The sequence below is a fragment of the Eutrema salsugineum genome, unplaced genomic scaffold (assembly GCF_000478725.1).
Source record: "Eutrema salsugineum unplaced genomic scaffold, Eutsalg1_0 scaffold_6, whole genome shotgun sequence".
NCBI lineage: Eukaryota > Viridiplantae > Streptophyta > Magnoliopsida > Brassicales > Brassicaceae > Eutrema > Eutrema salsugineum.
Genome location: NW_006256547.1, coordinates 5,945,005 through 5,971,825, shown reverse-complemented (window position 1 = coordinate 5,971,825; position 26,821 = coordinate 5,945,005). Strand labels below are relative to the sequence as shown.

Here is a 26,821-nt window from a genome sequence, read left to right as displayed (position 1 = left end):
GATGAATTAATTATTAATTCAATTATTACAATATATAGAGATAATATATATAGAGATATCATATATAGAAAAAAAAACAAATTAATTAAAAGGAAGATGAATGTCTTATTTATAGAGCAGCTTCCTCATGTAAATTATCTCAGATCATCGATGTGAGACAAATCAAAAATTGAAATTTTCCTATCAAATTCCTACGATTTTCTTACACATAATTTGTCGTCAAAAATTGGTAGAAAATTTTCTATGAAATACTTACCAGTTATTGGCCCTACCACTTTCCTTTTAAATTTTGACCGTGTGATAGGTTATTGGTAAGAAATATCCTATAAAATTTTGACAAAATATTTGGTAGAAAACTTCCTACCAATTTCCCATCACTTTTACTTTTCGTCAAAATTACATAGAAAATTAGTAATAAAAATTTCCTATCAAATATTTCGTTTTTTTTTTTCTGTTAAATCACATTATTGCTATGAGATTCACAGAGGAGAATATAGATAAACATTTTCCGCTATTCACTTGTATCAGTTTTTACAGTAACCTATTTAAAATTCTGTTGAATCATATATAATGGATTTCAACTTCTGTTACAAATTTTATGTTTTAGATAAAATAAAAATCATAATATGAAGTTACAGTCTACATGCTTACGTATAGCATGCTGCATGCATGAATATGTTTTTCCATTTTTTTTTTTAAAAAATGCTTGTTTGATATTAAATCGGAATGACAAATTACAAAGCGAAATGATACCAATAGGTACCTTGAAGGAGATGAGTCCAAGACTATGAATATAACCACATCTTCAAGTCTTGGGTTCATTGACCCATGGAGGGAGGATGAGCTTTACGGTCTTGGTGTTCACCCTAAACGGTTCTTTGAAATGAAAAAAACAATATAAAGAACAGAAGGATTCTTCGTTTTCACCAGTTTCACGAAGGGTGAAAGGTCCTGGGCAGTGGCAATGACAGTTTCTGCAAGTTGGTCGTGAAGGTCCACTATTAGACAACAATTTATGTTCGTTGTCGAACGCATCTCCTGATCTGGCGCACTTGAAATCCCCAACCACACAGAAAACATGCAAAGTGATCCCACAATCTTTACAAGTGTAAAACCAAGTCTCTGGATCTGTTTCTCTTTCGCAAATATCGCACCAAACTTGCCTCTTGCTTTTTCACCACTTGCTTTTTCGCCGTAACAAAGCGTGAGTGGATGATCATCATACCTATAAAGTCTTACCGTTAATGGTAGAGTGGCGCAACGAAAGTCCAAGAAGAATCTGCATTTGGTGCAACCTAAGACCATTTCTTCTGTACGTATGCGGCAACCTTGACATGTCTTCGTTAGCTCCTCATCATGCTCTACGTTGATGTAGAGTAAAGGATGAGGATGACTTCCATGCACAAACGGCTCAGTTATCGAGATGCATAGTAAGTCGACGACTTCGCCATATTTGTCTCTGTACTTGAATCCTCCGCCAAAACGTTGGAAACAAGCATAGCATTCATTAGTCCGAAGAGATTCTCCGCCGTACGTGAGAGTAAGAGGTTTTGCGCTGAGAAAATGACGTTTTTTCTTAGGAAGATTAGCACATGTTTCATGTAGAATGAAACTGCAATCCGAACAGCTGTAGAACGTGTTAGAGCCAATGGGACGAGCACATGCATCACAAAAGACGCTTTCCTCCAACGCTATACCATCTTTTTCAAAGCTCAGATTATGTTCTTCATGAGCGAAATGAGTGATTGTGTTGTCATCATTCCTCTTGAATGGCTCAATATCTTCTACTACCTCAGGTACCCCATCAAGCTCTTCCCCTTCCCACACGTCAGGTCTTGTTGCACATCTTGAATGAACAGCATAATTATTAGAACAGGTTGAACAAGAATAAGCCCCACATGACCAATCAATACCTTCCCAACAAACTCCACATTTCCATTCTCCCGGACCAAGAGGATACGTGTAAGAAACACGGTGGACATGGCGATTGATGTGAATGACACGTGGTAAATCAGCACAATATCCATGGATCATGAAATTGCATTGAAAACAGACGTAAGGAGCACGGTCACCTTTCTCCCCACAAGCATCACAAACGAATGACACTAATCTTGGTATGAGTGCGAGTGTATGCTCATGGATCTTCAGATTTGAAAGATAAACTGGTGGTGGTCTCCTAATTGCACAATCAGGATCCAAGTTGAACTTACAAATATCACAATGATAAAGTAAGTTCCCAGTGTTAACTCCACACAGATGACATTTTAGATCAGTGTAGTCGGGAGCTCCTTGGGTGAGAAGCTTAAGAGAGTGTTTGGCATGACAATTGTGAGTGATCATCGGTGAGTCAAATACATAGACACAGCTCTCATGAACCGCCAACCTACAAAGAGGGCAGAAGTATCCATTGCCGGCACTAGTAAAACCACAAAAATCGCATTTGAAACAATCGTTAAAATTGACCAAGAGCATAGGATGATGGTGCCACGGCATCTTCAGATTTGCTTGGGAACTCATGGCATCAACCATGCAATCAATGTCCAAACTGAGATTACATTTGGAACAATGAAAAAAGAGACGCTTGGTGTTCTTACCGCAGATATGACATTTCGGATCGGTGTTACCAGTAGCCCCTGTTGTGAGAAGCTTGAGATCATGTCCAAGATGAAAAGGGTGCTCCAACAATGTCTCTTTGGTGTTAAACACAAAGGCACATTTCCTGTGAACAGTAATCTTGCATTCATCGCAAAAGAAGCCATCGCGATAGGACCCATCGCAAGCATCGCATTCCAAACCGTCACCATTGCTAATCCGGCACAAAGGATGCTCGTGTCCTTCCAAAGTCCATTTATTCCAGAGGATGGCCATTTTGCGCTTATCAGAGATAAAGAGTGATAGAATAGGAAACTAATAATTCGTATTCTGTAAATAAGGAATACCCAATATTCCCTAGTTATTGTCTTGACCGTTGTAATCCTCTTTATAAGTGATTCTCAATGTATTGCTCAATCCATCGATTGAGATTCATACCAAATTACATGGTATCAGAGCCAAATTTTCTTCTTCTTCTTCTCTCTTAGTAGTCGTCGTTCTTCTTCATCCTCTATTTTCTTTTTCTGTATCTCTATTTTCTTCTCTTAGAAGGAGGCGTACCTGGCTGTGAGGTCAGGTGAGCAGTAGCACCGGTATCCATGTACCACCCTGAATCCGTCGGATCATTAAGCGTCGGTGTGCTAAACGCATTGACAAGAGCAGAATGAACGAATCCTTGTTGTGGAGCCGGAGAGGTCTGGCTGAGATAAGCAGAGCCGCCAGTTGGAGAAGGGCCAAGAATACCTTGAGCTTGTGGCGGTGGATGTGCTGGTGCACTTCAATACCTTACATTCACCCGTCTTGATATCACTTATGCGGTCCAGCAAATATGCCTCTACATGCATGATCCACGAGAGCCTCACCTCAACGCTCTCAAGCGCATCCTTCGCTACATTCGTGGTACCATTTCACACGGGATCCACCTTACCAACACGCCATCCAACAATCTTACCGCATATACTGATGCTGATTGGGCCGGTTGTTCTGACACTCGACGGTCCACCTCTGGATATTGTGTTTTTCTTGGTGACAACATTGTCTCTTGGTCCTCCAAATGCCAACATACGGTGTCTCGCTCAAGCGCTGAAGCCGAATATCATGGAGTCGCCAATGCGGTAGCTGAAACCGCCTGGATCCGGACACTTCTCGGTGAACTACATTGTCCTGTTTCTAAAGCCACTGTTGTTTATTGTGATAATGTTAGCGCTGTGTATCTTTCTACCAATCCGGTTCAACACCAACGCACCAAACACGTCGAGATCGATATTCACTTTGTTCGTGAAAAGGTAGCCCTTGGTCAAGTCCGAGTTCTCCATGTACCTTCAGAGCACCAATATGCTGATATTTTCACCAAAGGGCTTCCTAATGCTCTGTTTACATCATTTCGATCCAGCCTGACCGTCCGTGATGCTCCCATTCCGACTGCGGGGGTGTGATAGAATAGGAAACTAATAATTCGTATTATGTAAATAAGGAATACCCAATATTCCCTAGTTATTATTGTCTTGACCGTTGTAATCCTCTTTATAAGTGATTTTCAATGTATTGCTCAATCCATCGATATATTGAGATTCATACCAAATTACAAAGAGAAGTGCAAATCAATGTTTAGGTAGTTGGACTTTTGGTTTTGTGTAATAATGGATCTACTATTGTTGTTCTTCTACCTACTTAAATCAATTGTTACTTGTTATATTATATATTTACGTTGACAAATCTACCAATAAAAGAGCTAGTAGGCACGTATTTAGTCTCTGTTTAGTTTTATTTGTAAAGGCGTTACCAATAAAAGGGCTAGTAGGCACGTATTTTGTCTCTGTTAAAGTGATTACCAAATCAGAAGACGGAGGATAGAAGCGAAAGTTGACAGCTCAGCTTCCAGATTAAACAATATTGTACGTGATTTATGTTTTTTTTTTTTTTTTGAAAAAAGGGTTACGTGATTTATGTTTTCCTTGTCTTTTATCATATAATGTTTAGAAATTGTGTTAGTTAGCCAATAAACTTTTGGGAACAATATAAATACCAATGTATTAATAAATAGATGTGCTCATCGCATAAGATTCTCTTGCTTCTTTTTCCATGTCAACCAGTCGAACCTTTTGTGCTTAGGGTTTTTCTGCCTTTTTCGACTTCTTTTATTTAATTTTAATTTTTCAAATCGACTTCCTTTATCTTATCTTTTGCTTGTCTAACTCTTAAGTTTAAGTTTTCCCTGTTTTAAATTAAATTACAGAAAATCACTACCCCGGAAAGCAATGATTTATAAGATTTGATTAGCGAGTGCAGAAGCCAAGTCATGACAGTTCACATTGAGTCAACGATGATACCTTTAATTATAAATATTATAAATATTTCATCCCGCGTAGGATGCAGGTTAGTACATAGTTTCCTTTGTATTGTTTAAAATTAGTTTGAAAAACGAAAAAAAAAAAGAGAAAAAAGTCTTCACGACTTTTTTTTTTTAACCTTTCACTTTATCCACCTTCGACTTAGGCATGTTTTGAAATTACATTCAAATAAGAGCAGGTGAAAAGGACTATCTAACCGGAATATAAGGAAAGAAAGAGATAAATTACTTATAAAACTAATACGCAAGACAGATGAAACGCAGAAGCAGCAGAACCTTAACCTTGAATGATGCACAACGATGTTGGTGGAAGAAGCTATGGCTGGAAGAATTGGAACCACGTAGATAAGTAGGAATCAGGTGATGAGGAAGAACCATTTGGACCATTTGGAAGAGAACACAAATTGGAAAGATTGGCTCGATCCATTCCCGCAAGCTAAGCGTATGTCCTTTACAATCAGCTGGACAGGCTTGGAAGCTGAGTTATGGAGTCTTGAGCTTCTCTCTTTCCACACATAATAAAAAGCCGACTGAAGGACAAGGTTAGAGATAGTTTTCAACCTCTTGTTCTGAAAAACAGATTGGATCCACACCATAAGATTGTCCAGTCCCAAAGGAGGAGAAAGGTCCTGATGAAAGAACAGGGTGTCGAAAATTTCCTTAGCAATATCACACTTCTTCTTCGAAGGAAGAGTCAAGCTCCATCAAGGAAAAGTCTCATTACCATCGCTGCTTCTATTTCGTTGATTAAGAGGGGTAGTGGAAGCTCCGTTAGTTTAGTGTTATTAATTCAAGGCTTTTAAATTAGGAATTACGAGAAATATAAGTGTGGTGCAAATAAAAACTTTCATTGTGGTTTAGATGGCAAAAAAAAAAAGTTAGAAAGGTTAATAATAAAACAAGAAACCTAGTTGAGGAAAATCGATAGAATAAAGAAATAATATTAATAAACCTATAAATTTGTGCTCATATTATCAGAAAATGGTACTTTTTTAGATATTAATCTTATTTTATTATTTGTAAGGAAAAAAAGCCACATTTATTTTCAACTAGCTTTAAGCCAACGAGCTTAAGTACGGCGATCTACCCATGGCGGACATATATTAATGTTACTAATCCAGGACGCCCTCATTTGGCTACGCTCCTTACAATAGTAAGAACAAAATATTAATGCCTTCTCCTTAACAAAAAAGAAGGGAGCTGCGCAACGACAATGACAGTTGTTGCAAAGTGGCCGTGTAGATGTATTGTTAAACCTCACTTCGAGGTCTCCTTTGATCTTTCCTCCTGGTTTGGCATACCTGAGATTCCCAAGCACACAGAAAACATGCAAAGTAACCCCGCAATGTTCACAAGTGTAGAACCAAGTCTCTGGATCTGTTTCTCTTTCGCAAATATCGCACCAATACTTGCCGCTTGCCTTTTCTCCGTAACAAAGAGTGAGTGGATGATCATCATACCTGTCAAGTCTTACCGTTAATGGTAGAGTGGCGCAACGAAAATCCAAATAATAATTGCATTGGATACAGGCAAGGAATTTGTCAGATAAACCCCCGTGGCAACTCTGGCACCTCCCCCTGTGTCTAATGTTTCTATCGTGGAGGTATAGTAACGGATGAGGATGGCTTCCATGAATAAAAGGCATAGTCATTGAGCTGCAGACCAAGTCATAGTCCGAGTCATACGTCCCACCTCGATCAATATACATGAATCCTTCGCAGCACCATTGACGACAAGCGTTGCAAAATATTGTTTCGGTGTTATCTCTATTGGGGTGTAGAGTGAGAGGTCTTGGGCTTAGAAAATGTCGTTTCTTCTTCGGAAGATTAGCACACGTTTCATCGATGATAAAACTGCATTCCGAACATTTGTAGAATGCGTTAGAACCAACGGGACGAACACATGCTCCACACAAGATGCTTTCCTCCAAAGCAATACCGTCATTGTTGAGGCTGAGGTTATGTTCTTCATGAGCGAAATGAGTGATTGTGTTGTCATCATTCCTTATGAATGGCTCCATATCTTCAACTTCTTCAGGCACCCCATCAAGCTCTTCCCCATCCCACACGTCTCTCCTCGTCGCACAGCTTGAATGAAGAGCATAACTAGGACATATGGAACAAGAATATGCCCCATATGACCAGTCAATCTTTATTAAACATATCCCACATTTCCATTCTCCAAGACCAAGAGGATACTTGTAAGAAACGCGGTGATCATGGCGATTCACGTGAATAACCCGTGGTAAACGAGCACACTCTTGATGGAAGAACATGAGATCACATTGAAGACAAACATAGGGAGAACGGTCGCCTTTTTTCCCACAAGCATCGCAAACGAAGGAGATCAATCTTGGGATGAGTTTGAGTGTATGCTCATGGACCTTCAGATTTGAAAGAGCCACTGGTAGGGGACTTTGAATCGCACATGCCATATCCATGTTGAACTTACAAATATCACAATGATAAAGAAAGTTTCCCGTGTCTTCTCCACATAAATGACATGACAAATCAGTGTAGCCGGGAGCTCCTTGGGTGAGAAGCTTGAGAGAGTGTCTCGCATGACAAGAGTGAGTGATCTCTGGCGAGTCAAATACGGCGACGCATTTCTCATGAACCATCAACCAACAGCGAGGGCAACAGTAGCCATATCCTCCGGTCTTACCACAAACTTTGCATCGCATATCATCACCAACATCAAGCATGAGTAAAGTATGATTGTGCCACGGCATATTCAGATGAGATTGGGAACACATGGCATCAACCATGCAACCGATGTCCAAATTGAGATTACAAATGGAACAATGAAAAAGAAGACGCTTGGTTTTTTTACCGCAGATATGGCATTTTGGATCGGTGTGATCAGGAGCCCCCGTTGTGAGAAGCTTGAGACCATGTCCAACGTGAAGAGGGTGCTCGAACAATGTCTCTTGTATGTTAAACACAAAAAGACATTTCGTGTGAACTTCAAATTCGCATTCATCGCAATCGAAGCCCTCGCAAATCGATGGATCGCAACCTTCACTATACGATCGATCACAAGCACCGCATTCCAAACCGCCACGAGGATATCCAATTCTTCCTAACTTATGTGCGTGTCCTTTTATCTCCATGGTTGTTGCGGTTATTAGAGGTGGAGAGAGTGCAAATTAATCTTTGGGTAATTGCACTTTTGTTTGGTGTAATAGTGGATCAATATATTGATATTCCTCTATATATACTGTAATCAATGCTGCTTTTTTTTTTGTTGTCGAGAAACTAAGTTTAATCAATGCTACTTGTCTTATTATATGCATTAGGTAATTATTTGTTTTTTGTCACACAAATCTACAATAATACAACTGGCCGTGATCCTTAGCTAGCGTTTATTTAACTTTTAGACACTAAACCAAAAATACATGTTATTCGGCAAGAATAAAGTATAGCAAAGAGATCAAATTCTTGTTTGTTGGTGCAATTAAGGTAAAATAAATAAATGAAAAAACAATATAAACTTATAAACAGAAAAATGTAAAAATTCTAGGAAATCTGTAAGAAATCAAGAATATATATGATGGAGAAGGAGGATGCAGTTGATTACTGTTCTAGAACTCAAATCACAGATTTATATGACATAAAGTACTTTATTTAATAACCTAAGATTTTAAATTTTTGTTTGAACTTAGAATTTTAAATACATATTAACATTCAGATGTAAAAATCAACGTGGTTCATAGAATCTCTCCCAAACATACAATTAAAATTCACTTATACTAATTCACTTAATCCATTATCAACTTACAAATGAAAGCTAATTCAATGATATAATAGTATCCAGTTTGGGGGTTATTCTATTGGTGATAAATTGTTCAACGATTAGAGAACTTCTAACGTGCCAACTATCCCGAAAACCAAAACAACAAAATAAAATATTTGATCTGATTTAATTAAACCAGATCATCGAAGATAGAGCCAAAGTCATGACAACTCCCATCGAATTGATGATGATAGATTGATATCTAATGAGATAAAACTATAATTAGAAATTTAGAATATGTAATTATGTAATAATGAAAATCAATGTTTCGGTAGTTGGACTTTTGGTATTGTGTAATAATGGAGCCACTATTGTTGTCCCTCTACTTACGTAAGTCAATTTTTACTTGTTATATTTAATATTTACGTTGACAAATCCACCAATAATAGAGCTAGTGGGCACGTATTTAGTCTTTGTTTAGTTTTATTTGTTTTTTGTTAAAATATTCTTTGTTTAGTTAAAACACTAACCTCGATTATCCTCTCTGATTTTGTCTGCCATGTGAGTTTTCTTCAACTTCTTTACCTCCTAAATTCCTAATACTTGCTCTTCAATTCTAATCCTCAACAGACAATTTTTCCCCCTTATTAATTATTTTGATAATCCTAAGATATTTTTGATAACATTTTCACCATAAGTCCATAGTTACTTTTATAGATGTGCTTAATTATATCGGAAAGATAAGTCACTAACTAGTTGTGGTCTTTTAATGTAAATCCTAAGCACGATATCACAATTTATGTAAATCATTCAAGTTGACTTAAGGTTAATCGACTTCTTTACTTCCTTTATGTAGTCTAAAGACTGGCATGAGAAACTCAGAGAAGAGATTTTCAATGAATGTGGTCAAGATAAGATCCCAGATTCAGACACCATCTCCAAACTCAAACTGGTAACTAATTATAATGTCTTCCCACTTTTCAAAAACGGTTTCTTGCGTTTGAAGAAATAAAAAGGGGTTTCTTGTGGCTGAAGAAAACCTATTTTGAACTGTCTTGCAGATGAACATGGTGTTGACGAGTCGCTGCGCCTGTACGGACCCGTGATTAAAATGGTCAGAGAAGCAACACAAGATATGAAGATAGGACACTTGGAGATCCGCACGGGCACGAGCCTAGTCGTCCCGTTTCTGAAGCTGCACACCGACAAGGCCATATGGGGAGAAGACACCCGTCAATTCAATCCATTGCGGTTCCAAAACGGCGTTTCTCAAGCCGCCAACAACCCAAACGCTCTACTTCCTTTCTCGATCGGACCAAGAACTTGCATTGCCCAAAACATTGTCATGATCCAAAGTTCCAAACCAAGACTGAGCTCACTTTGATCCTTCAGCGGTTTAGGGTTAGCCTCTCACCCGAGTATAAGCACGCGCCGGTTGATAACTTCAATCTCTATCCACAATACGGCCTACCCGTAATGCTTCAGCCTCTGGAAACTAGTGCCTGAAGGTGAGGAAGAGAACAAACCAAGAAAATTCTCAACGGATTTGGTCAAGTTAATTATATAGTTAGACTTTTTCACAAAATAATAAAAGTTAAGATGATGATATATACACTCACATAAAACGAAATAATTCAAATTATATGATTTCTCTTTAGATAAACAAAGAACTATGTAAGAAAATTATTTAATTAAGTTTTCATGGCTGTTGGATGAGAATAACGTGATATAAACAATGCTCGTGCTTCTAAAGCCACCGTAGTAATGGTTGTTGTTGCGTGTGTTAGAAGTGCGTAGAATGCGAATTATTAATGTTTGGATAATTGTGGACTTTTTTTTTTTGTTATTTACATCGATGATTAATTCCGATCGATTAATCCGATGGATGAGCAAAATCTTTTGCTTTATCGAGCCATCATATATAGAAGAATTTGGATCGAAACCAGATACAAACGCAGTTCAATTATCCTGAAACCCTACGCTTTTTTTTAAACCCTACGTTATCAACCAGTGACCACACTACACGTGGATTGTCAGATTGAGGACTTAGTCTTTGTTTTATTTGAACATTAATTAGTATTAACCAAAAAGACATTAATTAGTAACCGTATTAGGAGGATCCTGTCCCGCTCTTGTCTGCACGTGAGTTTTCTCTAATCTTTTTGGTCTTCCAACTCTCCGACAGGCAAGTTTTCCCCATTTTTTATTCTTTCAAATCAGATAACTGAAAAAAATCATTACCAAATCAGAACATCGAGGACAGAAGCAAAAGTCATGACAGCTCAGCTTCCAGATTAAACAATATTGTACGTGATTTTTGTTTTTTTTTTTGTTTTTTTTTGAAAAAGGGTTACGTGATTTATGTTTTCCTTGTCTCTTAGGCGCTATCTGGTGTGTCTTATCATATAATGTTTCGAAATTGTGTTAGTTTGCCAATCAAGCTATATAAAGGAAAAGTGTTGCTACCATGCTGCTTCTATTTCGTTGGTTAAGAGGGATAATGGAAACTCTGTTAGTTTAGTGTTATTTAAGGCTTTTACATTAGGAATTACGAGAAATATTAAGTGTGGTGCAAATAAAACTTTTCATTGTGGTTTAGATGGCCAAAAAAAAACTAATAAAGGTTAATAAAAAAAAACAAGAAACTTAGTTGAGAAAAATTGATAGAATAAAAAAAAGCTATATAATGTAAATAAATCTAAAAATGCGTGCTTATATTATAAAAAATTGAACTTTTTAGATAATAATATTATTTTAATACTTGTTAAGAGAAAAGAGCCACATTTATTTTCAACTAGCTTTAAGCCAACGAACTTAAGCACGGCGATCTACCCATGACGGACATACAACAATTATACTAATACTGGACGCCCTCATTTGGGTACGCAACAAACAAAAATAAGAACAAAATATTTCCTTCTCCTTAATAAGAAAGAAGGGAGCTGCACAACGACAATGGCAGTTGTTGCAAAGTGGTCGTGTAGATGTATTAAACATCAATTCAACGTCTCCTGCGATCTTTTCTCCTGGTTTGGCGTACCTGACATTCCCGAGGACACAGTAAACATGCAAAGTGACTCCACAATCATGACAGGTGTAGAACCAAGTCTCTGGATTTATTTCTCTTTCGCAAATATCACACCAATACTTGCCGCTTGCCTTTTCACCGTAACAAAGAGTGAGTGGATGAGCATCATACTTGTGAAGCCTTACCGTTAATGGTAGAGTGGCGCAACGAAAATCCAAATAGTAGTTGCATTGGACACAGCCAAGGACTTCGTCAAATAAACCCATGTGGCAACTCTGGCATCTCTCCCTATCACTAATATTTCTATCTTGGAGGTATAGTAAAGGATGAGGATGACTTCCATGAATAAAAGGCATAGTCATCGAACTGCAGATCAAGTCATAGTTCCCACCTCCATCAGTATACATGAATCCTTCGCAGCACATTTGAAGACAAGCACCGCATGTTGTGTCGGTGTTATCTCTATTGTGGTATAGAGTGAGAGGTGTTGGGCTTAGAAAATGTCGTTTCTTCTTTGGAAGATTAGCACACGTTTCATCGAGGATGAAACTGCATTCCGAACATTTGTAGAATGCGTTAGAACCGACGGGACGAACACATGCTCCACACAAGATGCTTTCCTCCAAAGCAATACCGTCATTGTTGAGGCTCAGGTTGTGTTCATGAGCGAAATGAGTGATTGTGTTGTCATCATTCCTTATGAATGGCTCCATATCTTCAACTTCTTCAGGCACCCCATCAAGCTCTTCCCCATCCCACACGTCTTTCCTCGTCGCACATCTTGAATGAAGAGCATAACTAGGACATGTGGAGCAAGAATAAGCCCCATATGACCAGTCAATCTTGTCCAAACAAATACCACATTTCCATTCTCCGAGACCAAGAGGATACTTGTAAGAAACGCGGTGATCATGGCGATTCACGTGAATAGTCCGTGGTAAACGAGTACAACCTTGATGGAAGAACATGAGATCACATTGAAGACAAACATAAGGAGAACGGTCTCCTATCTTCCCACAAGCATTCCCACAAGCATCGCAAACGAAGGAGATCAATCTTGGGATGAGTTTGAGTGTATGCTCATGGACCTTCAGATTTGAAAGAGTCACTGGTAGGGGACTTCGAATCGCACAAGCCATATCCATGTTGAACTTACAAATATCACAATGATAAAGAAAGTTTCCAGTTTTTTTCCCACACAGATGACATTTTAGATCAGTGTAGTCGGGAGCTCCTTCGGTGAGAAGCTTGAGAGAGTGTCTCGCATGACAAGAGTGAGTGATCTCTGGTGAGTCAAATACGGACACGCATTTCTCATGAACCATCAACCAACAGCGAGGGCAACAGTAGCCATATCCTCCGGGCTTACCACAAACTTTGCATCGCATATCATCACCAACATCAAGCATGAGTAAAGTATGATTGTGCCACGGCATATTCAGATGGGATTGAGAACACATGGCATCAACCATGCAACCGATGTCCAAATTGAGATTACAAATGGAACAATGAAAAAGAAGACGCTTGGTTTTTTTACCGCAGATATGGCATTTTGGATCGGTGTGATCAGGAGCCCCCGTTGTGAGAAGCTTGAGACCATGTCCAACGTGAAGAGGGTGCTCGAACAATGTCTCTTGTATGTTAAACACAAAAAGACATTTCGTGTGAACATCAAATTCGCATTTAAGGCAATGGAAGCCCTTGCAAATCGATGGATCGCAACCATCACTATACGATCGATCACAAGCACCGCATTCCAAACCGCCACCAGGATATCCAATTCTTCCTAAATTATGCGTGTGTCCTTTTATCTTCATGGTTCTTGCGGTTATTAGAGGTGGAGAGAGTGCAAATTGATCTTTGGGTAATTGCACTTTTGTTTGGTGTAATAGTGGATCAATATATTGATGTTCCTCTCTATATATACTGTAATCAATGCTGTTTTTTTTTTTTTTGTTGTCGAGAAATTAACTTCAAATAATGCTACTTGTCTTATTATATGCATTAAGTAATTATTTGTTTTTGTCACACAAATCGACAATAATACAACTGGCCGTGATCAAGTAGCTATCGTTTATTTAACTTTTAGACACTAAACCAAAATTACATGTAATTCGGCAAGAATAAAGTATAACAAAGAGATCAAATTCTTGTTTGTAGGTCCAATTAAGGTAAAATAAATAAATTAAAAAACGATTTAAACTTATAAATAGAAATTATGTAAAATTCTTGGAAATCTGTAAGAAATCAAGAATATATATGATGGAGGAGGAGGATGCAGTTGATTTCTGTTCTAGTACTCAAGTCACAGATTTATATGACATAAAGTACGTAAGATTTCATAACTTAAGATTCAGATTTAAAACTATATTTAATAACCTAAGATTTCAAATTTTTGTTTGAACTTAGAATTTTAAATACATATTAATATTCAGATGTAAAATTAATCAACGTGGTTCATAGAATCTCTCCCAAACATACAATTTAAATTCACTTATACTAATTCACTTAATCCATTATCCACCTACAAATGAAAGCTAATTCAATGATATAATAGTATCCAGTTTGGGGGTTATTCTATTGGTGATAAAATTATTCAACGATTAGAGAACTTCTAACGTGCCAACTATCCCTAAAACCAAAACAACAAAATAAAAAATTTGATCTGATTGTACTAAACCAGATCATCAAAGATAGAGCCAAAGTCATGACAACTCCCAACGAATTGATGATGATACATTGATACCTAATGAGATAAAACTATACAGAATTAGAAATTTAGAATATGTCATTTATAATAATGCAAATCAATGTTTGGGTAGTTGGACTTTTAGTATTGTGTAATAATGGATCCACTATTGTTGTCCCTCTACTTACTTAAATCAATTTTACTTGTTATGTTTAATATTTACGTTGACAAATCCACCAATAATAGAGCTGGCACGTATTTAGTCTTTGTTTAGTTTATTTGTTTTTTGTTAAAATAATCTTTGTTTAGTTGAAACACTAACCTCGACTATCCTCTCTGATTTTGTCTGCCATGTGAGTTTTCTTCAACTTCTTTATCTACTAATATTTGCTCTTCTAATCCTCAACAGACAAGTTTTCCCCCTTATTATTTCTTTTGATAGTCCTATGATATTTTTGATAACAGTTTTACCATAAGTCCATAGTTACTTTTATAGTTGTGCTTAATTATATCGGAAAGATAAGTCACTAACTAGTTGTGGTCTTTTAATGTAACTCCCAAGCACGATATCACAATTTATGTATATCCTTCAAGTTGACTTATGGTTAATCGACTTCTTTACTTCCTTTATGTTATGAAATTATCTTTTGCTTGTGTCTAACTCTTAAGTTTCAACACGCTAGTTTTCCCTGTTTTTTCAACTCTTTAAAATTAACCTACAGAAAATCACTACCCCGAAAAAACAAGAATTTATCAGATTTGATTAGCTAGGGCAGAAGCCAAGTCATGACAGCTCACATTGAGTCGACGATGTTACCTTTAATTATAAATATTATAAATATTTCATCCCGCGTAGGATGCAGGTTAGTACATAGTTTCCTTTGTATTGTTTAAAATTAGTTTGAAAAACGAAAAAAAAAAAAAAGAGAAAAAAGTCTTCACGACATGGTTTGCTTTGTATTGTTTAAAATTAGTTTGAGAAAAGGAAGACAAAAAAAGAGAGGAAAAAGTCTTCTTCACGACTTCACATCAAGGAAAAGTTTGACTTCACATTAACGAAAAGTTTTGATACCATGGCTACTTCTTTTCATTGATGAAGAGGGCTATTTCAATTTTAGCATTGATCATCTCTCTTAAATCCCCATGGCTATCTTTCCATCACAAAAATGGAGTTTACTACGAGATTTCATGACTTGTAAAAAGTCGATTGATGACCACGATGTGGTTATGGATTACGATATTTATGAACATGAACCGATTGATATAGGTTCGAAGCTCTTCTAGCTATAATTAATATAAATAATTACAAAGATAGAAAAACCTAGAAATGAGTGCTTATATTATCAGAAAATCGTACTTTTTTAGATACTAGTATTATTTGAATCTGTTAAGGAAAAAGGGCAACAATTTTTCCAACTAGCTTTAAGACAACGAGCTTAAGCAAGGGGATCTTCCCATGACGGACATATAACAATTATATACTAATCCATGAAGCCCTCTTTTTGGGTACGTAACAAACAAAAATATGAGCAAAATAATGCCTTGTTCTTAACAAGAAAGAAGGGAGCTGCGCAACGACAATGACTAGTAGTTGCAAAGTGGTCGTGTAGATGTCTTGCTAAACATCAATTCAACGTCTCCTTCGATCTTTTTCTCGTGGTTTGGTCATTGGTGTAACTGACATTCCCGAGGACACAGAAAACATGCAGAGTGACCCCACCACAATCATGACAGGTTTACGTAGAACCAAGTCTTTGGATTTGTTTCTCTTTCGCAAATATCACACCAATACTTGCCGCTTGCCTTTTCACCGTAACAAAGCGTGAGTGGATATGATCAGATCAATAATACCTGTAAAGCCTTACCGTTAATGGTATAGAGTGGCGCAACGAAAATCCACAAAATAATTGCAATTTGATACAGCCAAGTAGGGCGCCATTTAAACCCGTGTCGCAATTCTGGCATCTCTCCCTGTCACCATAGTTACTTTCTTGGAGGTATAGCAAAGGATGAGGATGATTAGCTCTTGATTTGCGTGGAGAGTGAATATTTTCATCATTCATGCTTATGAGCAGATTTGTCGAGATTATGGCTCCTGTTTTCTCCTGTAAAGCATGGCGGTGTGTGTGGCGTGTGATTCAAGTATGCAAAAGAACCGAATTCCGAGTCCTCTTTGTTTAAGGGACTCAAAAGAAAAAATAAACAATCTTACAACTGATGTAGAGTAATAAGGGAAGTATCTAGTAATTATATATATATCTATACTACATTGAACGCAATAGTTAATTAATCTCCTCTTTTTCTCTTTGTGTATCTAAAATCTGACAGGGACAACCAGAGCGAGGGAAACAACCATGGGAAGGGGTAAATATCATTACAAGAACAAACCAACTAATCCCTTAAGTAATTTTTTTTTTCGGTTATACATTAAGATTCTCTCACCTTTGTCATCTAGTTAGATACTAATACAAACTCTTATCTGATTTTCTCTGCTATCGTAGGTGCGTGAAAGGTGCAGGAGAGAGTGGACGATGTTCCAAGACAGGTTGGATAATGCAGAGAAAGCTTATTTTGAAGCATCTGCTCATAACAACAATGCTTCTTCACGGCTTCACCGGTAAAATGAAAGAAAAAAATGCCTCTCACTCTAACTTACACTCTCTTTGCTTTCATTTTCCTATCTGCCAACAAGGAAATCCCAAGCACATTCATAAATCTTTTCGTCTACTTCTCTCTTGTAGTTTTTTTTTTTTCTGTTAAATCACATTATTGCTATGAGATCCAGAGGAGAATATAGATAAACATTTTCCGCTATTCACTTGTATCAGTTTTTACAGTAACCTATTTAAATTTCTGTTGAATCATTGGTCTGCTCAAAGTTTAATCCCTAGAGCTACTCTGTAAGAGCACAGATGTGCAGTTGTAGTATTGCAGGGGTCGAACCACAGAGACGAGAGATTCGCTCAATAAACCTATTAGAAATTGAATTACGCTAAGCAGATTAATGAGAAGAAAATAGCAATGCAAATAAAGATAAACGAATGCAGTAAAAACGTTTGTAAAGTTCAGATGGGTGGAGATTAGGTCTAGGGCGTTTCTCAGGAAATCAATGCATGCTGAACAATCGATTAATCAGGGTTCAGATTTAAGCATGGTTCTTGAACTCGAATCACAGAATTATAATTAACCAACTTCCGTTGTGAGAATTATCTAAGTTAAAATCCTAGAATTCCAAATTCCTCTGTAAACCCTAAAGATTTAAACCAGCTTTAATGCTCAAGTTCGATATGTTCACAAAGTATCTAAACCAAATTCCTTTGCGAATAGTTACTTTGCTCACCCTAGGTTCTTTCTAGTTATTCAATTACACTTTCGTGTCAATCAATTAACCTAAGATCTAAGTTCTAGGTGGCCAGTCCAGAATTAGCTTTAAGAACAACCTATGGTGAAGAACTAAATAGATTATGAACCCTAATTAACCAATCAATCTAACATCCAATGAAATCCTTTATGAGAACCCTAAACCTAACAAGCAAACTACTCAGACATGGAGATTGAAGCAATAAACATGATTGAATAGCTTGCAGTAAGCAGTAAATAGATTAATAAACAGGGGTTCGAAATCTTCTCTCTCCGGAACAGAGTTTCAGACTTGTTTCCCCAAAAACTCTCAAAAACAAAAGTCCTCTCTAAGAAAATCTAAGGTAATCGTAAAAAGGGAATAAAAACCATATATATATCTCTAAGACACGTTTTGGGCTCCCTTGGAAACGTTTAGGCCCAACTCCTTCTTCAAATAAATAACAAAATTGCATTTTCCTTATTTCTTTGACAAGTGTCGCGCGTCACTCTCCATGGTGTCGAGCGTCACTAAAGCACAAAATTCATTCTTGACGAATTTGATCCTGATTAAGCTCAAAAGTGCTCCAAAATCTCCAGTTAAGCTCCAAACGTACCTATGACCTGAAAAGACTCCAAAAGACTCGAAAGACACTAAAAAGACTCTATAAATAAGACTTATACCATGGTTAAAAACCATAAAAACCATGATATATCAATCATATATAATGGATTTCAAATTCTGCTACAGATTTTATGTTTTAGATAATATAAAAATCATAATATGAAGTTACAGTCTACATGCTTCACGTATAGCATGCTGCATGCATGAATATGTTTTTCCATTTTTTTTTTTTAAAATGCTTGTTTGATATTAAATCGGAATGACAAATTACAAATCGAAATGATACCAATAGGTACCTTGAAGGAGATGAGTCCAAGACTATGAATATAACCAGATCTTCAAGTCTTGGGTTCATTGACCCATGGAGGGAGGATGAGCTTTACGGTCTTGGTGTTCACCCTAAACGGTTCTTTGAAATGAATAAAACAATATAAAGAACAGAAGGATTCTTCCTTTTCCCCAGTTTTGCGAAGGGTGAAAGGTCCTGGGCAGTGGCAATGACAGTTTCTGCAAGTTGGTCGTGAAGATCCACTATTAGACAACAATTTATGTTCGTTGTCGAACACATCTCCTGATCTGGCGCACTTGAAATCCCCAACCACACAGAAAACATGCAAAGTGACCCCACAATCTTTACAAGCGTAAAACCAAGTCTCTGGATCTTTTTCTCTTTCGCAAATATCGCACCAATACTTGCCACTTGCTTTTTCACCACTTGCTTTTTCGCCGTAACAAAGCGTGAGTGGATGATCATCATACCTATCAAGTCTTACCGTTAATGGTAGAGTGGCGCAACGAAAGTCCAAGAAGAATCTGCATTTGGTGCAACCTAAGACCATTTCTTCTGTACGTATGCCGCAACCCTGACATGTCTTCGTTAGCTCCTCATCATGCTCTACGTTGATGTAGAATAAAGGATGAGGATGACTTCCATGGACAAACGGCTCAGTTATCGAAATGCATAGTAAGTCGACGACTTCGCCATATTTGTCTCTATACTTGAATCCTCCGCCAAAACGTTGGAAACAAGCATAGCATTCATTAGTCCGAAGAGATTCTCCGCCGTACGTGAGAGTAAGAGGTTTTGCGCTGAGAAAATGTCGTTTTTTCTTAGGAAGATTAGCACATGTTTCATGTAGAATGAAACTGCAATCCGAACAGCTGTAGAACGTGTTAGAGCCAATGGGACGAGCACATGCATCACAAAAGACGCTTTCCTCCAACGCTATACCATCTTTTTCAAAGCTCAGATTATGTTCTTCATGAGCGAAATGAGTGATTTTGTTGTCATCATTCGTCTTGAATGGCTCAATATCTTCAACTTCTTCAGGTACTCCATCAAGCTCTTCCCCTTCCCACACGTCAGGTCTTGTTGCACATCTTGAATGAACAGCATAATGAGGACAGTTTGGACAAGAATAAGCCCCACATGACCAATCAATGCCTTCCCAACAAACTCCGCATTTCCATTCTCCCGGACCAAGAGGATACGTGTAAGAAACTCGGTGGTCATGGCGATTGATGTGAATGACACGTGGTAAATCAGCACAATATCCATGGATCATGAAATTGCATTGAAAACAGACATAAGGAGCACGGTCGCCTTTCTCCCCACAAGCATCACAAACGAATGACACTAATCTTGGTATGAGTACGAGTGTATGCTCATGGATCTTCAGATTTGAAAGATAAACTGGTGGTGGTCTTCTAATCGCACAATCAGGATCCAAGTTGAACTTACAAATATCACAATGATAAAGTAAGTTCCCAGTGTTAACCCCACACAGATGACATTTGAGATCAGTGTAGTCGGGAGCTCCTTGGGTGAGAAGCTTAAGAGAGTGTTTGGCATGACAATCGTGAGTGATCTCTGGTGAGTCAAATACATAGACACAGCTCTCATGAACCACCAACCTACAAAGAGGGCAGAAGTAGCCATTGCCGGCACTAGTAAAACCACAAAAATCGCATTTGAAACAATCGTTAAAATTGACCAAGAGCATAGGATGATGGTGCCACGACATCTTCAGATTTGCTTGGGAACTCATGGCATCAACCATGCAATCAATGTCCAAACTGAGATTACATTCGGAACAATGAAAAAGGAGACGCTTGGTGTTCTTACCGCAGATATGGCATTTGGGATCTGTGTTACCAGGAATCCCTGTTGTGAGAAGCTTGAGATCATGTCCAAGATGAAAAGGGTGCTCCAATTATGTCTCTTGTGTGTTAAACACAAAGGCACATTTCCTGTGAACAGTAAACTTGCATTCATCGCAAAAGAAGCCATCGCGATAGGACCCATCGCAAGCATCGCATTCCAAACCGTCACCATTGCTAATCCGGCACAAAGGATGCTCGTGTCCTTCCAAAGTCCATTTATTCCAGAGGATGGCCAGTTTGCGCTTATCAGAGATAAAGAGAAGTGCAAATCAATGTTTAGATAGTTGGACTTTTGGTTTTGTGTAATAATGGATCCACTATTATTGTCCTTCTACCTACTTTAAATCAATTGGTACTTGTTATATTAAATATTTACGTTGACAAATCTACCAACAAAAGAGCTAATAGGCACGTATTTAGTCTTTGTTTAGTTTTATTTGTAAAGATATCTTATATATAAAAGATGACCAACTCTCTCCATATGACTGACACCTCAGCATTTTAAAGTTAATATAAAGATGATATGTGTCAATTTTTAATTTAAAGTTATAATTTTTTTAAAAAATTAATTAATAAATTTTAATATTAAGTTTTTAACCACTCAAAGAAAACGAAAAAGTTTTTTTTTATTAATTGATTCTTAATTAACATTTATGTCAATATTAAACTAGAATTTATGTTATAATTAATTAAAAATATTGATGATTTTTTTGTATAAAACTTTTGATTTGTTAATAATATGAAAAGTTTTTTTATTAATTAATTTTCAAACAACATTTATGTAAATATTAAATAAGAATTTATGTTATAATTAATTAAACATATTGATGGTTTTTGGTATAAAACTTTTAGTTTTGAATGATATTATATTTAAAATTGATTGATTTATAATAATATAGCAATTGATGATTATGTCTTTATTAGAAAAATATAAAATATATAAATTGTAAATAATTGAAAAAACAATACCCACACATATTATGTGTGGTTATTCACCTAATTACCAATAAAAGAGCTAGTAGACACGTCTTTAGTCTCTGTTTATTCTTTCAAATTAAAGTCATTACCAAATCAGAAGACGGAGGATAGAAGCGAAAGTCATGACAGCTCAGCTTCCCGATTAAACAATATTGTACGTGATTTATGTTTTTTTTTTTTTTTTTGAAAAAGGGTTACGTGATTTATGTTTTCCTTGTCTCTTATCATATAAATTGTGTTAGTTTGCCAATAAACTTTTGGGAACAATATAAATACCAATGTATTAATAAATAGATGTGCTCATCGCATAAGATTCTCTTGCTTCTTTTTCCATGTCAACCAGTTGAACCTTTTGTGCTTAGAGCATCTACATCAGTAAATCCCTAAAAGAGATGTTCACTAAAATATAATAATAATTTTTTTTTGGTTTTAGTTTTTTTTTTTTTAATTCGAAAATTATAATTTTCGACCAATCAGGATGCTTCATTTGGGATGATACCGTCTCTTCAGGTTCGTCGGGATGATACTGTCTCTTTAATATTAAAATCTTTTGTCTCAAAAACCGTGCCATGAACCCCTCTTGATCCTTTGATGTACATGCTCTTAGGATTTTTCTGCCTTTTTCGATTTCTTTTATTTAATTTTTTATTTTTCAATTCGACTTCCTTTATCTTATCTTTTGCTTGTCTAACTCTTAAGTCTAAGTTTTCCCTGTTTTTTTTGTTCTTTTAAATTAAATTTCTGAAAATCACTACCCCGGAAAGCAATGATTTATAAGATTTGATTAGCGAGTGCAGAAGCCAAGTCATGACAGTTCACATTGAGTCGACGATGATACCTTTAATTATAAATATTTCATCCCGCGTAGGATGCAGGTTAGTACATAGTTTCCTTTGTATTGTTTAAAATTAGTTTGAAAAACGAAAGAAAAAAAGAGGAAAATTAGTTATATTTTTTAACCTTTCACTTTATTCACCTTCGACTTCTTCCCCACAGAGGCATGTTTTGAAATTACATTCAAATAAGAGCATGTGAAAAGGACTATCTAACCGGAATATAAGGAAAGAAAGAGATAAATTACTTATAATACTAATACGCAAGACAGATGAAACGCAGAAGCAGCAGAACCTTAACCTTAAATGATGCACAACGATGTTGGTGGAAGAAGCTATGGCTGGAAGAATTGGAACCACGTAGATAAGTAGGAATCAGGTGATGAGGAAGAACCATTTGGACCATTTGGAAGAGAACACAAATTGGAAAGATTGGCTCGATCCATTCCCGCAAGCTAAGCGTATGTCCTTTACAATTAGCTGGACAGGCTTGGAAGCTGAGTTATGGAGTCTTGAGCTTCTCTCTTTCCACACATAATAAAAATCCGACTGAAGGACAAGGTTAGAGATAGTTTTCAACCTCTTGTTCTGAAAAACAGATTGGATCCACACCATAAGATTGTCCAGTCCCAAAGGAGGAGAAAGGTCCTGATGAAAGAACAGGGAGTCGAAAATTTCCTTAGCAGTATCACACTTCTTCTTCGAAGGAAGAGTCAAGTTCCATCAAGGAAAAGTCTCATTACCATCGCTGCTTCTATTTCGTTGATTAAGAGGGGTAGTGGAAGCTCCGTTAGTTTAGTGTTATTAATTCATGGCTTTTAAATTAGGAATTACGAGAAATATAAGTGTGGTGCAAATAAAAACTTTCATTGTGGTTTAGATGGCAGAAAAAAAAGTTAGAAAGGTTAATAAAAAACAAGAAACCTAGTTGAGAAAAATCAATAAAATAAAGAAATAATATTATCAAACCTATAAATTTGTGCTCATATTATCAGAAAATGGTACTTTTTTTAGATATTAATCTTATTTTATTATTAGTAAGGAAAAAAAGCCACATTTATTTTCAACTAGCTTTAAGCCAACAAGCTTAAGTACGACGATCTACCCATGGCGGACATATATATATGCTTCTAATCCAGGACGCCCTCATTTGGCTACGTTCCGAACAATAGTAAGAACAAAATATTAATCTCATTTGTTGTTGCGCAACAAATGCCTTCTTCTTCTTCTCCTTAACAAAAAAGAAGGGAGCTGCGCAACGACAATGACAGTTGTTGCAAAGTGGCCGTGTAGATGTATTGTTAAACCTCACTTCGAGGTCTCCTTCGAGGTCTCCTTCGATCTTTCCTCCTGGTTTGGCATACCTGAGATTCCCAAGCACACAGAAAACATGCAAAGTAACCCCGCAATGTTCACAAGTGTAGAACCAAGTCTCTGGATCTGTTTCTCTTTCGCAAATATCGCACCAATACTTGCCGCTTGCCTTTTCTCCGTAACAAAGAGTGAGTGGATGATCATCATACCTGTCAAGTCTTACCGTTAATGGTAGAGTGGCGCAACGAAAATCCAAATAATAATTGCATTGGATACAGGCAAGGAATTTGTCAGATAAACCCCCGTGGCAACTCTGGCACCTCCCCCTGTCACCAATACTACTATCTTGGAGGTATAGTAATGGATGAGGATGACTTCCATGAATAAAAGGCATAGTCATCGAACTGCAGATTAAATCATAAGTCCTCCCTCCATCAGTATGCATGAATCCTTCGCAGAACCATTGAAGACAAGCATCGCAAAATGTTGTTTCGGTGTTATCTCTATTGGGGTGTAGAGTGAGAATTCTTGGGCTTAGAAAATGTCGTTTCTTCTTCGGAAGATTAGCACACGTTTCATCGATGATAAAACTGCATTCCGAACATTTGTAGAATGCGTTAGAACCAACGGGACGAACACATGCTCCACACAAGATGCTTTCCTCCAAAGCAATACCGTCATTGTTGAGGCTGAGGTTATGTTCTTCATGAGCGAAATGAGTGATTGTGTTGTCATCATTCCTTATGAATGGCTCCATATCTTCAACTTCTTCAGGCACCCCATCAAGCTCTTCCCCATCCCACACGTCTCTCCTCGTCGCACAGCTTGAATGAAGAGCATAACTAGGACATATGGAACAAGAATATGCCCCATATGACCAGTCAATCTTTATTAAACATATCCCACATTTCCATTCTCCAAGACCAAGAGGATACTTGTAAGAAACGCGGTGATCATGGCGATTCACGTGAATAACCCGTGGTAAACGAGCACACTCTTGATGAAAGAACATGAGATCACATTGAAGACAAACATAGGGAGAACGGTCGCCTTTTTTCCCACAAGCATCGCAAACGAAGGAGATCAATCTTGGGATGAGTTTGAGTGTATGCTCATGGACCTTCAGATTTGAAAGAGCCACTGGTAGGGGACTTTGAATCGCACAAGCCATATCCATGTTGAACTTACAAATATCACAATGATAAAGAAAGTTTCCAGTTTTTTTCCCACACAGATGACATGTTAGATCAGTGTAGCCGGGAGCTCCTTGGGTGAGAAGCTTGAGAGAGTGTCTCGTATGACAAGAGTGAGTGATCTCTGGTGAGTCAAATACGGCGACGCATTTCTCATGAACCATCAACCAACAGCGAGGGCAACAGTAGCCATATCCTCCGGGCTTACCACAAACTTTGCATGGTATATCATCACCAACATCAAGCATGAGTAAAGTATGATTGTGCCACGGAATATTCAGATGAGATTGGGAACACATGGCATCAACCATGCAACTGATGTCCAAATTGAGATTACAAATGGAACAATGAAAAAGAAGGCGCTTGGTTTTTTTACCGCAGATATGGCATTTCGGATCGGTGTGATCAGGAGCCCCCGTTGTGAGAAGCTTGAGACCATGTCCAATGTGAAGAGGGTGCTCGAACAATGTCTCTTGTATGTTAAACACAAAAAGACATTTCGTGTGAACTTCAAATTCGCATATAAGGCAATGGAAGCCCTCGCAAATCGATGGATCGCAACCATCACTATACGATCGATCACAAGCACCGCATTCCAAACCGCCACCAGGATATATAACTCCTCCTAAACTATGCGTGTGTCCTTTTATCTCCATGGTTGTTGCGGTTATTAGAGGTGGAGAGAGTGCAAATTGATCTTTGGAAATTTCACTTTTGTTTGGTGTAATAGTGGATCAATATATTGATGTTCCTCTATATATACTGTAATCAGTGCTGCTTTTTTTTTTTTTGTTGTCGAGAAAGTAACTTCAAATAATGCTACTTGTCTTATTATATGCATTAAGTAATTATTTGTTTTTGTCACACAAATCTAACTGGCCGTGATCAAGTAGCTATCGTTTATTTAACTTTTAGACACTTTAAAATAAATAAATTAAAAAACGATTTAAACTTATAAATAGAAATTATTTAAAATTCTTGGAAATCTGTAAGAAATCAAGAATATATATGATGGAGGAGGAGGATGCAGTTGATTTCTGTTCTAGTACTCAAGTCACAGATTTATATGACATAAAGTACGTAAGATTTCATAACCTAAGATTCATATTTAAAACTATATTTAATAACCTAAGATTTCAAGTTTTTGTTTGAACTTAGAATTTTAAATACATATTAATATTCAGATGTAAAATTAATATAACGTGGTTCATAGAATCTCTCCCAAACATACAATTTAAATTCACTTATACAAATTCACTTAATCCATTATCCACCTACAAATGAAAGCTAATTCAATGATATATAATAGTATCCAGTTTGGGGGTTATTCTATTGGTGATAAAATTATTCAACGATTAGAGAACTTCTAACGTGCTAACTATCCCGGAAACCAAAACAACAAAATAAAATATTTGATCTGATTGTACTAAACCAGATCATCAAAGATAGAGCCAAAGTCATGACAACTTCCAACGAATTGATGATGAGACATTGATACCTAATGAGATAAAACTATACAGAATTAGAAATTTAGAACATATCATTTAATAATGCAAATCAATGTTTGGGTAATTGACTTTTAGTATTGTGTAATAATGGATCCACTATTGTTGTCCCTTTACTTACTTAAATCAATTGTACTTGTTATGTTTAACTAGTGAAAATCTACAATAAATTCTCACATTCATGAGTCCAACTACACATAAAATTTTAAATTAAATTCTCACATTTATCACTCCAACTACACATACAACTTTAACTTAATTTATTACATATTTTAAATAGATTTGAAAATTCAACTAGACAAGAGACTTTACATTAAATTGTCACATTTATTTCTATTCAACTATACATATTGAAAACAACAACACATAACTTTCTCTTCTTCAACTAAATTTTTCTTTATATCTCTCCAACTACTCATATTAAATGTAAACCTACATTTACACATTTTCACTCATCATATTTCTATAAATATCACT

The 26,821-nt window shown here is 36.8% G+C and overlaps 3 protein-coding genes and 2 pseudogenes across 3 annotated transcripts; all 5 read right to left on the bottom strand.

The window, feature by feature from the left end:
* Positions 1-805: 805 nt before the first annotated feature.
* Positions 806-2,868, bottom strand: LOC18012920 (annotated as a pseudogene).
* A 3,143-nt stretch (positions 2,869-6,011) lies between these two features.
* LOC18012919 lies at positions 6,012-8,054 on the bottom strand. The gene is made up of 2 exons (XM_024151103.1): positions 7,776-8,054; positions 6,012-7,694 (listed from the first exon to the last, which is right to left on the bottom strand). The coding sequence occupies exons 1-2, from the start codon at positions 8,052-8,054 to the stop codon at positions 6,012-6,014; spliced, it is 1,962 nt and encodes a 653-aa protein (XP_024006871.1).
* A 3,437-nt stretch (positions 8,055-11,491) lies between these two features.
* On the bottom strand, positions 11,492-13,522 carry LOC18012767. The gene is made up of 2 exons (XM_024151101.1): positions 13,244-13,522; positions 11,492-13,162 (listed from the first exon to the last, which is right to left on the bottom strand). The coding sequence occupies exons 1-2, from the start codon at positions 13,520-13,522 to the stop codon at positions 11,492-11,494; spliced, it is 1,950 nt and encodes a 649-aa protein (XP_024006869.1).
* Positions 13,523-18,696: 5,174 nt separating this feature from the next.
* Positions 18,697-22,729, bottom strand: LOC18012766 (annotated as a pseudogene).
* Positions 22,730-23,525: 796 nt separating this feature from the next.
* LOC18011846 lies at positions 23,526-25,515 on the bottom strand. Its single transcript, XM_024151676.1, has 2 exons — positions 23,923-25,515; positions 23,526-23,864 (listed from the first exon to the last, which is right to left on the bottom strand). The coding sequence occupies exons 1-2, from the start codon at positions 25,493-25,495 to the stop codon at positions 23,641-23,643; spliced, it is 1,797 nt and encodes a 598-aa protein (XP_024007444.1). The 5' UTR covers positions 25,496-25,515; the 3' UTR covers positions 23,526-23,640.
* Positions 25,516-26,821: the final 1,306 nt, after the last annotated feature.